This window comes from Pseudopodoces humilis, chromosome 2 (genome assembly GCF_049639895.1).
Source record: "Pseudopodoces humilis isolate 2021_Gansu_Grassland_sample_001 chromosome 2, ASM4963989v1, whole genome shotgun sequence".
In the NCBI taxonomy this organism is placed as follows: Eukaryota; Metazoa; Chordata; class Aves; order Passeriformes; family Paridae; genus Pseudopodoces; species Pseudopodoces humilis.
The window spans coordinates 31864937-31880094 of NC_142201.1; the positions used below are offsets into that span (position 1 = coordinate 31864937).

General features: G+C 36.7%; 1 protein-coding gene across 1 annotated transcript in view; it reads left to right on the top strand.

Annotated features, from left to right (window-relative positions):
* GABRG3 (gamma-aminobutyric acid type A receptor subunit gamma3) overlaps positions 1 to 15158 on the top strand; it is a 290284-nt gene that overhangs the window by 144882 nt on the left and 130244 nt on the right. Inside the window, exons 4-5 of the mRNA XM_088051108.1 lie at positions 5030 to 5250; positions 7517 to 7599. Of these exons, the coding sequence (XP_087907234.1) occupies positions 5030 to 5250; positions 7517 to 7599 (304 nt within the window). The remainder of the gene's footprint in view (positions 1 to 5029; positions 5251 to 7516; positions 7600 to 15158) is intronic.

Sequence of the window (15158 nt, forward strand, 5' to 3'; positions counted from 1 at the left end):
TGATAGGAGAAAAGCTCCATGTATTACCAACAATAGATTAGCTACTCTTTTGACTGATAAAACAATTGGAGACTCAGTTGATAAGTGAGTATTTTTCTCTGTGACTAAGGACAATGTAGACAATGGCATTTTCAAGGTGTTCCCAATCATTAATCATTCCTACACAGTTGAAGGGCAAATAGTTCAGTGCTGACTCTTGATTACTTTCAAAGCACTAATGAAACCACATTAGGAATATTTGAAAATGTGAAAAAAAAAAAAAGCTAAAATCAAGTAGTTAGAACTTTGACTATGTGCAGCTATTTGCGGGTAATATCTCTGGGTTATATCTCCTGTCCACAAATCAGTGAAAATTAAGAAGGCAAAATTGTCTTTAGTTTCTTGTTCTCTTCATAACCATAAAACAGAAAAATACCATCTAATTTTCCTCATCTCATTCAGTCATTTCTCTCAGATATTTCAGATTTAAAGGAGGGTTTATAAAATTTGGATGGGAAGAAATGTTCTACATGAGACAATTACTTGCATAGTATGCAGGTAAAGGGACCAAAACATGTTTTCTTGGTTTTAAGAGTTACTTTTGGAAGGTGTGTGAGCGTTGTCAGGTGTCAATTTATGATCCCATTTTCAAAGCTAACCTCAAAAGAAACGATACAGAGGTTTTCAGTGACACAATGCCACTTACAATTTCCAGATGATAACTGGAAAGTAGATGTCTTGCAATTAGAACAATCTTTCTCTTTGCATGATGAAATGTATAACATAATGCATTAATTTAAGGTTAATTTGCATAAAAGTGCAGAGGAGAAATTCTTTGGTCATAAGTAGCTACCCAACACTGGGGAGTAATAAAGAAAAAAAAAAGGACATTTCACAGAAAGATACGCTGTATCTGCCTGAAATTAGGCGTTTTATTTTCATAGTATCAAACAATATACAAATAAACTGATTTAGTTTTACTGGGAAATACTACTCTTTCCAGAAAGAGCAAAAAATATTAGTAATCTACTACTTTTTAAAAGGTCTAATGATGTGTGGTTATAGATTCAGCTGAGTATTTGTATTTGTCACCAGTCTTCATCTAGGAAACATGTTCATATTTTTTGAAATTTCCTAAAATTATTTACTTTTTAATAAAAAATGTCCCTATGTAATCAGATTTGAACAGATTGTAGAATCCTGAAAGAGTTTTCACTTCAGTGAAGTTTTTTAAGAGTGGGGAATTTGGCATGTAGCATGGTTCAATAATTGACTCTTAAAACCAAACAAAATTAAATCTATTATAACTGATAATAAATTATACTTCCATCAATCCTTTAGATTTATAATGAATTTCCTATCATTAAAATTTAATATTATCTCAGAAGTATGTCTATGTACTAAAGGAAATAAGATTTCCCTAGAATTTCTCTTGGTGTTAGCATGTAAACCTATTTCTCCTGTTAGGATTGTCCCTTCTTCTCAAGGAGAATGCCTTTTCAAAGTTTGGCTGCTCTGGAGTTGAACTTCATTTAATGCATCCAGGCACTGTAATGATGAATATGTGGTAAAAAGTAGGAAAATCTTGATTCTGTTTAGTTAGCATGGCAAGCCAGGTGCCATTAAGACAAGTAAACTTGGTGATAGAACACTTTATTGTACATGACCTCAGTATTTTTCACATAGAACGTATTTTACTTTTTTTTTTGCTGCTGGGAAGAAATCTTCAAAATTTTGCTGGTTTTCTCTTCTTCCTGTGCTCATTGCAGTAGTCAATAGTTGCTGCAAAAAAAAAAAAAGGGGGGGAAATGGGAGAATTGTAAGGTTATTAACAAAATTACCGGTGCAGTGGTAGAATAGAACATAATGAATATGGTTAGAGTTCTAGGATGTTGTTTCATGTGAGGCATCACATCACTGAAACCTGATGTCCTGCCTGAATTAACTGCAATCACTACGTTTTGTAAAGATCTAAAATGGCAGGTATTAGCTAGCAAATGAGGAGTATTACTTTCTTATATCTTATCATATTGACCTGTCTGTGAAACCAACATAGAAACCTTTCTTCTGGCAGTTTCTTGTTGGATGCTGTGGACTGCAGATCTCTGTACCAGCTCTGTGCAAAACAGCGCATGGAAGCTGTTGACTTTATTGGGAATGGAGTATCTGTTGTCAGTGAAGACAGAGGTTATTTTCTGAAATATGCATAGATTTAGAACCATTAGAAGTGGAGAACTGAGTGCCAGTTTTACAAGTGACTTCTGTTCCTTCATGGTACAGTGACTATTTAAATATCATACCTCACTATTTGCTTGGTTAAAGACTGAAGAATTTCCAGAGATTAATGTAAGGGATTTACTGATATAAAATTCACTTCTAAAAGGGGTTAATGGTGAGAATCTCAATTCAGATATTAAACAGAAATATGTGTTTCTTTTTACTGGGAAAATTTTAGTTTCGTAATTTGTACATTCTATCTGAGCAATGTAAATACTTTAAAAAAAAAATAGGGTTAAAGTGTTTAAAAAGTCAATACAACTTCAAACAACTTTAATGACTTTTCTTTTAAAAATGCTCCTTTGTTTTTTTATCATCCCAGTTTGCCAACAGAAAAATGCAGATATTTTTCAGAACTAATTAACTCAGAAGATCTGGGAACCATTTAATTTGAGTTGAAATTTTTTTATTAAGGCAAATGGAGCGGCCCATTGTACAGGTATTTTGAATGATGATCATTGGTGGCACATTCTACTTGCAGTAATAAATAATGAAGATGCAAAACAGGAGTTGGGCAGTGGTGTTAGAGTGACCCTGCTTCCTGGCTAATGTAATTCACTTAGCCAGAGTAGCTTACTGGAATAGAAACCACAATGTTACATTTATACTGCTCCTGGGGCCCACTTTGCTCAGATCTAGCTGCAGTACCTTCTCAGGGTAATGTATTAAGGAGCTCAGGGTCTTTGCTTTCTTTTGGCAGAGTAGAAATCCTGAATATCTTAAATCCTAAAAATCATTAAATATGCATGATATACTAGAAAATAACTGTGGCTACTCCTAAATTTAGTCAAAATGAAGCATTCATATAAAATTAGCTCAAATTTGAATATCATGCAAAAACTTGTCCTGTGAAAAGACAGCACTGTCATTAGCCAGCTGTATACAAATGGTCTCTGCTTCTATAAATACAGATTCTCACATGTGGGCTAGGAAAAGCAACTCTACTCACTCAGCATATGGAGAAACCCATAGACATGTCTGGCATATTCCTCTCTACAGAAGCTGAATGTGCCAAACACTTCTCACTAGACTTTCAAAGGCTAAAATGCAATTGACTTAAAGAAAGAAGATCAGTGCTCTGGCATCTAAAACCTGGTGCATTAAGTGTGTTCTTTCTGAGTATCAGAAGTACACTGTGTGCATTATATTACATCTTTCAGATCTGTGGGGATGTCATCCATATGAAAGAAAAGGCTCTTCAGATTCAAATCTGTCATCTTCCCTGTGAAAATAAAGATAATAATACAATGGGAAAGAGTAGTGAGATAAACTATGAAGGAAAATGGTCCTTAATGCCTTTGGTTGCTAGGCTTTAATTCCTGAGGTGATCTACTACCTGGTGCTTGGATACATTCTAGCACCATCTATGCACCTTTTGATCATTTACCATTAGAGATGAGATGTCCAGAGTGTGTTTTGGACTTGGATTATGCCAGTGAATTAGGTTTCCTTGTGTTATAACATCAGCTTTGAAGGGATAGCCTGCCAAAAATGTAATAGCACAGGAGAAACAGGTGTATCTTAGCAAAAGCACTCTCCTCAATTCAGACTGCAAGCTCTACTAGCTGTCTAAAGAAGAAAAAACCCAATACTATTGTATTAAAACAATGGACAGAAAGAAAATAAATAAAAGAAAATTCAGAATTGTCAAAGACAAACCAGACTTTACACATAGCCCTAATTATCTTTGTTCAGATACACCAGGAGTGCATCTACCAGGGGTCCTAAAGAGATGTTTTCCTTTGGATTATTCCCAAGCCCTGTATTAGTCTCTGTTCTGAGCATACACTTTGTGCCACATCAGCAAACGTCATCCCTGTCACAGCCAGCCCTGTGAAATTGGGAGGGTATTGCATGACAGACTCAGATGGCTGTTTCCCTGAGGTTCAAAAATAGAGCAGTCTATTTTTCATTTTTCAGTCTGTGAAAAGAGGAAGAGGAACACAAGCAAATGAAGCATGACCTTTTGCAGCCTCTGGTGGCTTGAATTCAAATACAGAATTAAAATACAATTTCTTCCATGGGGTCTTAAATGCATAAACCAGTGTGTTTATATGTTCACCTATATAATTTTGTCTGTCTGTGTGTACTTTAACATCTTCATTTATATGTACTATGATGGCTTACCTACAGAAACAGAGTAGTGAAACATGGAGTAACCAGAAGGAAAAATTTCATGTAAATTAAGGTACTAGCATATTCAGGAATGAGTGTTCAGCTCTTAGCATCAGGGATACATGAGATGTCTGTAAAGGAGCACTAACCTGCCTTTTCATTCTGCTGCAGTGTGGCCTGAGAAAGAGTGGCTGAACAATTGCTAGCAAATGGGAAAAATAATTTATTGAATTTACACAACCTCTTCCCTAAAAAGCATTGCTATAATCTGGGAAATCTACCATTCTCTAGCTTATGTGTGTTCTGTTCATGTTTCATGTTTCTTACTGGTCCTATGACAAAGAAGTCTGTGTAAATTATACCTTCTAGCTCTGACTTTTCAGAGACAATGAAAGAGAATGTGCTAATGCTGAAATTGTTATGGCACAGGACCAATGGAAGTGAGATGCTTGGCAAGTTTCATTAAGCAGCTAGACATAAAAATAAAAGGGTGAAAAAAAAAAAATTGGAAAAAAAATCCTAAGGCAGTAGAAAAGGAAAACATAGTTCCACTGGCCAGAGCATACCCTACACCAGAACAGACCTAATCAAACACCAAATGTGAAATGTGATTCTTCAAAGAACTGATTTCAATTGATGTATCATGTTTTCTTTGCAGGAATATCAAATTGATATATTTTTTGCCCAGACATGGACAGACAGCCGTCTTCGCTTCAACAGCACCATGAAAATACTGACTCTGAACAGCAACATGGTTGGCTTGATCTGGATCCCAGACACAATATTTCGTAACTCAAAGACAGCAGAGGCACACTGGATCACCACCCCCAACCAGCTCCTCCGCATATGGAATGATGGCAAGATCTTGTACACCCTCAGGTGAGCACTTGGCAAGGTGCAGGGCTGAAGGCTTCTCCCACCTCTGGTGTAGTAATAGTAATTTTCAGCGATGTCTTTGCTTTTCTCTGCTGTTTTCTTCCTGATGTGTACTTGGCCATGCTTTACAAATATTTAGCTGTTCAGGCATAAGTACTGCCAAGTTTAAAAAACAAAGTCTTGTCTTTCTAAGAAAGAAACCTTAAGAAACAGGAAATAAGTCTGTCTAAATTGTACAAGCTGGGCTTTTTAGTGCTTGTAATAAAATTGGGAATATGTAGTCCCATAAAACCTGTTAAAAGCCTTTTCGATCGGAGCTAGATGCAGGGCTGGATAAAGCGTTTTTAGATTCATGTTAATGCCAATACTCTATTCTTCAAATAAGTCATGCTGAAAGATAGTCTGTCACATCTCCTCACAAGAGCGAATTGCTGGAGGAAAGGCTTTTACAGTTTTCTAATCTTTGTGATAAAATCAACTATATGGTATTAGAAATACTGTATATATTTGCATTTTAAAAAGCCTGTGGAAATCAAAGTATGTGTTTACTTGTGGAAGAGATGAGTTGTTCAGAAGGGAGTTTTGCCATAAGCCATGTTCCACAAGTTTCGGAGACGTGCCTTTCACGCTATATTTCCTTCTTAGTGCAACTTAGAGGGCTGATTGTGCTTGCAACTGCTGTTGGGCTCCAGTACAAAGTCTTTGGCAAACAATAAGAAAGGAAATAAACATCTGGAAAAGCTGTTGATATTTTTAGTGCCCTTTCCCTCTTAGGCTTTCTCTACTGTGAAGAGCTCTTGCGTATTTCAGTTGCCTTTAGCTAAAGAGTTTGAGGATTAAGGTGTCATCTTCAATATTCTCTTGCTTGGGTTGGGCTTTTTTTCTGAGGAGATTTTGATGGTTTTTTTGTTTTTTCTCTATTAAGTTCTGTTTCAGTATCTCAGGTCGGGTATCTACCCAAAAGTATTTAGACTTGTACACCTCTTACTAAAGAAGCTATTTGTTGAAGGGACTACAAAATTTGTCTAAACCAGCTAAAAGTAAGTTATTACTTGACCCATTGGAATGAGCATTTTTAGTAGGTGAAAGATGTTTTGAGTCCTTTTTGGTCACTCAGGTCATCCTCCTTTTCACACAGGAAAAGCTGCTAGAATGATCATTGTTAATGCTTTGGAATTCAAACCCAATTATCTGACCTGTGTACCAGAACTGGTATGACATGGCAGAGGTAGCTAGTGTGTGCCCTGGTGCTGTCAGGTGCTGATGGGTATTATGTGTACAGGAGAAAGCACACAAGGTTCAGTGTGCTTTCACCTCTCCATCTTCTTCTCTGCCCCTTTCAAGGTGTGAATGCCCTCCTGCTGCAACACTGCAAATCTTCTTCTAGTGTCAGTGCAATAAGGCTATTAAGTACCTCACAGGTGACCTCTTGCAAGAAAGAGTTTTTCTCCGTGCCATCCTATATCTGAGACACAAACCTTTTTCCACAGAGTTTTTAATCTTTTTATTTAGTTTCCAAAAAGAAAAACCCACATAGCCCACATGCATGAGTTCTGTCATGAAACTAAGTAGTATTTTTTTAAACAGACTGTACAATAAACTAGCTCTTAATTCAATTTTCCTTGAGTAAGTACATTCACTTTGTAAGCTATTAGACTGAAGATTATTGATTTTTGTTAACAATTTTTAAATTGACTGTGTTCATAGTATACTTTGTGTTAGGGGTGTCATGTAAAACCAGCTTTCAAGTAGGGATGAAGATGTTTCTGCTGATCTCTTTGTTCCATCTGTGAGATACAGAGTGGCATATAGAGATTTATTAAGTTTTGGAGAGATAGCCTGAAGAAATTGAAATAATTTTAAGTACACACTATAAGTACACATGGAGAATATTTTTATAAGTTTCACTCTGAAGTTCTAATTTTGTGGAATTACATACCACATGAGCCATATTTCCTGTTATTTTTATAAAGAATAGTTGCTTTCATCCCAGAACCTTCAACGATGAATTTTCTAGAGAAACACTTATGCACAGATTTCCTGGGATCCAGAAAGTCTTGATGACGTGTCTGAAATTATTTAAGATAATTATAATTGTTTTGTATCAGGCTTAAATAGCCAATGAACAATTTACAAATATGTAAGGTTCTTTCCTTTCAGGCCTTATGGATATCAGAGCATTCTTTCATGATGCTTTAGGTTACCCTGCTTCCTCCTCTGGCTGCTCCCTGTGCTGGCACATGGTAACAGACCCTTGGTTTCTTCACAGGCTTACCATCAACGCAGAGTGCCAGCTGCAGCTACACAACTTCCCCATGGATGAACACTCATGTCCTCTGATATTCTCCAGCTGTAAGTGCTGCTTTGATGCCTTATTCTTGTATCTGACTCATATGCAGGGGTGTGAGTTTAATTCTGACTTCAGTCAGGTTGGTCAGTTGTTCCATAACTGGTATAAGAAGTTTAGGTTTGCTCAAACACTTAGGGAACTTTTGTTTTCCTCTCTTGTGCTCCTGATCAGTGGACTCAAGACATGAAGTCTCCCGCAGATTTACTCTGTTATTTTTGCTAGAACCTGCCTTTTTATCTGATACTACAGACACAAACTCAGCAGATACTCATACCAGTCTGTGCAATGTTAATTCATACAATCACTTGGCACTGCAAATGAGAGTTGAAACTTCGGTTTCCTGGTGGAAGTGCACAGCATGAGGACATGCCCAGTAACCTCTGAACATCTGAGTAATACCAGCACGTAGCCTGGTAATGCCTCTCTGCTTCATAGTAAAAGTAAATGGTGCAGCTACTGTAAATCTCATTTTCCTTTTATTGCTCAGCTTGTCCAGAAGTCCCAATGTTGTGTTGTATGTTGTTTTGCTGGCATATTTAAAACCGTCCTAACAGACAAAAAAATACATGGGGAAATGCATGAAAAAACATCAGGTGAGTTAATTTTGAGGTTCAATATTACGATAAGAAGTTATCTTAATGTGGATTCATTTGAAAAAGCTTGAGAGCTGTCAGCTCAGGAGAACACCTGCACAGTTTTGTAATCCAAAGCTACACAATGAAAAGGTTTTAAAAACATTTTTAAAAGGAGCTCCACTGAAGGTTTTAATCTTGACAATCTTTAAGACTCAGGATACATGTTCTTCAGAAAGTGAAAGGAAAATGTGTTGTTTTGTCTCTCTATTTAGAAACAAGATTATCTCCCTAATCCCTTTTAAAGTGAGAGAAGAATAACACTATTGACTATTTTCATAATAAATATTTATTGTGCATATGCATCGTTATTGATTTCTATTTTAAGTACAGTATGAACAGTGATACACAATCACAAAACAGATTTGAATTTCTGACTCAGAGTGTATTTTTCTTTTTACCCAAGAAAAAAAAATTAAAAACCTATCATGCAAATGTCTCCCTTTCCTCCAAAATTCTATCACTATGTTGCCATTTTTTATTTTTTATATGTAAAAGTGAACCTGGCCAGAAATATACAACTGTGTGTTTAATTTGGGTGTGTGTAATATGCATATTCAACTGACTAAGAGGCAAATAGCTCCTGAAGGAGCTTTCCATCTAATGAACACTGGTCACTGAACTCTATGCACCTCAGCTATCTTTAGTTACTACATAAAACTGCTTTTGTGGCAATCTGCTGTTGTTTTGTCGAAGTGCTGGGAAAGGTTTTTGATTTTAAAAATCAAATTACAGAGATTTATGGAAACCTACTAAAAGTTTCAAGTCCAAAGATAATAAATAAAGCTACCACATAAATTTGATTGATCCTGTGATAGCAATATCCAAAGAAAGTGAACTCTAATAAACAGGAAGTCACTTCAAACCTTGCATTCCCTAATAGCTAGACAGTTGCTAAATGCAAGTAAATTATGCTCTATGGTTTTTATTGAAAGGAGAGGATATCATCAGTACTTCAGCAGGCTCTGCTCCATGGCAAAGTTCCAAATACATTTTGTATTGCAAATGTTCCTCCTAATTTGATCTATTAGCTCAGAACACTTCTCACCTTGCAATGTAAGTGTGTTGCCATCAGACATGTACTACTGTCTGTGGAGATTACATAGGCTAAAGCAGAATGTGAATGTGTTGCAGTTTCTATGTGAGTTCCTTGTAGTTTCTTGCCAGATGGAGGATCCTGTAGAGGAATGTTAAAATAATGTTTTATAGTTTTGACAACATTTTTGGTCACGTTGATAACATGGGTTTATTTCTTCAGATTCATGCTGAATTACATTTTTTTTTCCTTGAATAATTTTAGCACTGGTATTACCATCATGCAGGACATCTCCTATATGATTAATTTGTTACATAACTCACTTGTATTTTCAGTCTTGTGTACATTCATAGCAGTCTAGCTAGATGGCACTCAGTGGGACTCATGAAGTGAATGACTGAGCGAATGCCTGAATGATTTATTACTGCCTTCTCTGACAAGTTTCTGAAGGGACAAGCTGATTAGGGATGCCAAGATGTATGTTTTTGAATAAAATAAAAACCTTTGTAGAATTCAGAGCACACCTCTGCTTCCCCCTTCATCCCTCCTGTTTGTTCCTCAGCACATAGACAAATCTTTGTAGTTTCCACTATAGGCAGGCACAAAGAAGCTCAGGTTTCAGGAAATATTCCCCACACCTCTACACACAGGTGAAGTTTAATATTTGAAATCTCTGACTTTTTATATAAATTTCTCTTGACATTTCAGAACTTTGAAACTCATCTTAAATTTTGTCTAGAATATTTACCTCTAGTGCCAGCTAATTTGCATCCTAACCCTCTTCTTACTCTGGGGACAGCTGATGATCTCTCTCAGTGGGAATACTGAGCTCCACTTCATCTGGTTGCCAGCATGAATAAGGAGAAAACAACGGCTTATGGAAAGCACCCATCTCAATGTGTTAACAGTAGTTACCAAAACATACCTACCCTTCCTGTGGAAAATTGTTGCTCAAGAACAAGTTCCCGGAGCTCTCTAGTTTCTTTTATAGGACTTAAAAATATTTTAATAATCTGAAGCTCATTAACCTGTGCAGGTTTTGTATGTGAGGTGACATGATGGACTCATCTGGCATGCCAGGCCTTGTGGTCAGTGTGTGCCTGTAGCTGCTGCTCTTGTGTAGCTGTGCACTCAGCACAGTGCCCATGTGAAAAGTTGATCCCAGGAACATCATGCAGGGCTGCTGTGCCATGTGGCAGCTTGTGTCTGTTCCATGCACCAGATTGGTTTGATCAACCACATGTGCCAAGCAGGATTTCTCACTAACGAGCTACAACAAGGCATGGTACGAACGTGCATTTCCCTGGAAAAGTGAAGAAAGAATCAATGCTGTGACTTGATTGCAAGTGGAGCAATCTTGGATAGATTTTGGTCAATAAGAATCACTCTTTCTTCATGTGGTTTTAAAGTACTATATGCAGCAATGTAAAAATATTCTGCTACTGTCGTTCTTCATTTGAGTTAATTTATCCTCCTGAGCCAAGGGAGGCTGCTGTGCTTCTTTGGCACTCAAATAGCACATTAAACTGTCTTGGTTATCTCTATTCAGCATTGATTTGAGCATTTTGGAAGTACTCTCAGGATGCTGCCATAAAATTCTGTTTATTGAGGTAGTTAGGGTTCACATAAACTTCAGGAAGGAAGAGGAGGTGTTCTGTCTGAAGGATGATGTCAGTACAAGAACAAATAAATAAGACATACGCAAGAAAACGCAGACTGGGAATGAAAAGGTAAGCAATTAATTGTGAAACTCCTTCTATAGGGAACTGTGGGTGCTCAAATATTATAATAACTCAAAAGTGTTTGAACAAAGCAAGCAACAATGCATTGGGAGCTGTGAAGCATAACAAGATCACTTGGTGGTAATGGCCACTACTTTTTTTATTGTGAGGGATAAGAGCATTATAGATTAAGGAGCAGGAAAAAGAGGCTGTATGGCTAAGTTACTTGAAAGTACTCTTCAGCATTAGACTTATCAAGTGACTGTTTTTTAGCTCGCTTGCACAGTTTTACTTTTCCTTTCTCAGTCACTGCTGAGGCCGTTGAATGTTCTGGATTTTCTTAATTTGGGAGGACTAGGAGTGCTGCAAAATAATGTGAGAACATTTGCACTCAAAACTGTGTAACAGTTAATTGTTTGAGGTCTTCATTTTTTTCAGATGAGCAGAAACTTTCACCTCCTCTCCCCATACGCATGCTCAAGGTTAACTTGAAACTCCTTCAGGTGACAGCATATGAAAGCCATGCCAAAATGAAGCTGACAAGCCCTTTACTCCTTGTTTTCAGCATCTGGTCAACTAACTTTTTAATTATGTCCAAGGAGGTTTATGGTGGGAATCTGCGCTAGCTGCATACTTGAGGTCTGAAACAATCTGTAAGGCCATGCCTGGGGCTTTACCAGATGCAGAAATACTCAGCTGCAGTGCAAGAGGCCAGGAAAAAAAAAAGAAAAAGAAAAAAGACTGAATTGATTAATGGATTTTCACAGGTTTATTTTCCTTGCTGCTGTTCTGATCAAACTGCAGATACAGTTGTTCATTTTAAAAAGCACCTTTGACTTTGACAACAGGAATTATGGCACATTCGGTAGGCAATTAATGATCTTCTCCCTAGTCATAAGGTCAAATGTCCTGAGCTGCCCATTATAGGAGGATTGCTGCAAGACAGGAAAAGGTTGGCATGTCCAGAATGCCATTCTTATTGCAAACACCAAAATACATATCCAAAGGTTCACAAAGAATTCAGTTACTTCTAGTTCAGTTTAAAATAGAAGAAAGCAAGATTTCCAATGACTGATGGTCTAGTTTGTTCAGCCAGGACTTAAACCAAATATTTTTTGCCTTTAAATGTTAGAGTTGTTTTGGGTTTTTTTTAAAGTGACATACAAAAACATGCCAAGTATTGCAGGAAAAAAAAAAAAAAAAAAAAAAGGAAGGAAATGTGCAATGCTTTTAAAAGAAATTAATCCAAATCTAGCATAGTGCTTGAAAGGAACAGATCCCATTTTTCTAAATACAGACTCAGTTCAATCAAATGTTCCCCCTTTGAACATGAAACCTCTTATGGATATGCAATCAGTACTTTGAGCCTTGTATCATTAATTTCTAACACAACTAGCTGTCATTGCCCATTTTAATATGCTTCTCCTAGCCTAGAAAAGCAAATGCTGGTTTTGTGGAATGGACTGTGCTTTGTTTCATCTCCTTTGTCATCAGCAGAGTCATTAATACAGTCTGAGGGCAGAAATTTACTTCTGATGAAGAACAGGCCAGAAGAAGCACAGCTTAATGTTCATGTCTCAAGAGGAGTTTCATTAAAGATGCTGGGAAGGCATTCTAATGTGCAGAAAGAGCTTTAATCCAGATCTGAATTTCCATCTGTGCTCTCTGTAATGGGCTGAGCCAGATCACGGGGCATCAGTGGAATTCTTGAACCAGTTCTTGTGATGAGCATATTTTAGCTATTGTAGCTTTCTCCTCTTCTAGGAAGATAGAAATCCTTCCTTCTCTTCAGAAGACTCTCTTTTTCAGAGAATAGTCAATATAAACAGGTCTTATAAAGAAGAAAGAAATATATTTATAGAAAATATGTCCTTTGAGGTTTAGCATGTGGCTTTTGTCATATATACCAATAAATGAACATAATATGCGAAGCATTCCTGTGACACATCCCTCTTCCTATTCTTCTGCTAATTCTCCTCTTACACAGACATTTCCATATTTTTTTTCATTTCCCCTCTTTTAAACAGTTTTAATTACACATTTTTTTCAAATATCTTGGCTAGTGTGCAAGACAATCTTCAAAGAAAATTTGATCATCCCAGAGATTTATGAGGTGTGTGTGGCTCTGTAGGGATCTTCTTTGCCTTTGTTAACCTGTGAGCATTAATGTTTCTAAGCACTTTTTTCCTGAGATACCTACAATGACACCAGGATACAGTGAATTTAAAATAGGTGAAAATCTTACGAAATTTCATTTTGTCATTCCAATAACTTTTCTGAATGTATTCTGCTACTGCACTGCTCAGTTTTAACTCTCCTTAGGTTTCCTTAAAATTCCCTGAGGGTGTTTCTTTTTCTTATCTAACCTAAGTTAGATTCCTAGGGAGTATTGCACTATTTCCTGGGGAGTCAAATATTTATCCAATTCCTTGACTACTCACTACTGGCTAATTCACTACTACTTTTCTTTGTGTGACTCAATAAATTTCTCAATACGTAAGAGACACTGCATTAAGTATCTTTAGATTTTTATGACTCTATTTTATAGCCAAGCCAAGACTCATAATAATTATTACAAAATTAATTTTTATTGCAAGTTCTGCTAACTTTTATCTAATTTCTCAAATATGATGTATTTTTATGAATCTTTCAAATTCATCTGTGATGCTAGTACACTCAATGTAAAATTATACCCTTTACATCAGATTTACGGTAGATCTGTGCCAAACTAGTGCATAGTGTAAGTATTATTTTGGAACTACTCTTTCTGCTAGTATTGTGTCTCATTGTTCAAGGTATATTAGTGGCACCTTTTTAAATATTTATGGCTATATGATTCAATTCTGGCTCCAAATTTATACAACATATTGTAATGAAAGTGGAATATTAATCAATATGACATTGCATCTGAAAACCACTAATACATAAATGATATATCTTTGGTAAAAAAACCAGTGAAAATTCCCCAGGGTCAAGGGTTGACCTTTGCCTCCTTAGTGACCAGACAGAATTGAGGGCCATGGTTAATTCATGTAATATCCCGTGCTCCAGTTCCTCCACAAAGAGCTAAGGTTTTTACTAGTAGCAGACCAAATTCTCTCCTTTTATAGTGAAATCTTCTCCACAAGGTTGAAGGCTTCTCTGGAGAGGGAGCAGCTGCCATTACTTCCAGCAAATTGAGACCCTAGAGTAAAATTACAGCAAGTGCTAATTAGTGAAGCCTAAAATGCTTAACTCATGATATCTTAGGGCCAGTGCAGTCTTCCAGAGACTCTGGATTGATGGTAGGCTATTCCAGGAACCTAGCATCTAACCCAGTTTTGCAGCAGTCTTCTAAGGATCCTCAGTGTCTCCATTTGCCCTGCACAATTGTCTGAGGAAGATGGGATGCCCATGATATGAAACAAACTCTCTAGGCAACCTTCTTCAGAGAAAAAAAAGTGCTATTCCTGGATCCGAGGTTTAATATGGGTGATTGTATTTCAGGGATAGGACCCCCCAGCGCTTACTTATGTTTCTACAAGGAGACTGTAAGTTTTAAAAATCCCAGGTGCAATGTAGCCTTTCAAAGCAACCAGTCTCATTTTTCTAAATTTTTTCTATTAGTAAAATTAAAAAAAAAAATCAGCCTCAAAAAAAATTCTAGAAAATAAAAAACCTGCCTGAGAGCCAGTTATTTTTGGCAAGAATGTATGTAGCTAAGTTACACTTATGGTGTCAGTAGAAAATAAGAGAAAGTGCTGAAGCAAGACATGGCATATCTGAAAGCTGAATGTATCAGCAACAGACTCAGGAGTGTCTGCTGTGTGACAGTCATTGTTAGTTCCCATGATTTCATCACATATCTCAAGTTATTCAGTGTTATTCAGTTATTTGAAGCTAAAACCCATTTAAGCATCTCATCATGTGCCAATGGGAGCCTGTGCTTTTTATCTTTCTTTTCACCAAACGTTTGACAGTGTGACAAATGTACCATTGGCAGAAAGAAAATAGTCTTAACCCCCAAATGTAATATAACAGCTATTCTGTACTAAATGTTTCTATTATTTTTAGTTGCTTATTTAGGTTTTTGATAATTAGTTTTCAAATGAATCTGATCATTAGAGAGGGGCTGGTCTATAACCTGTGAAGTCCTGGCTGTCCTACATTTGTAAATCTGACATACAGAGCTC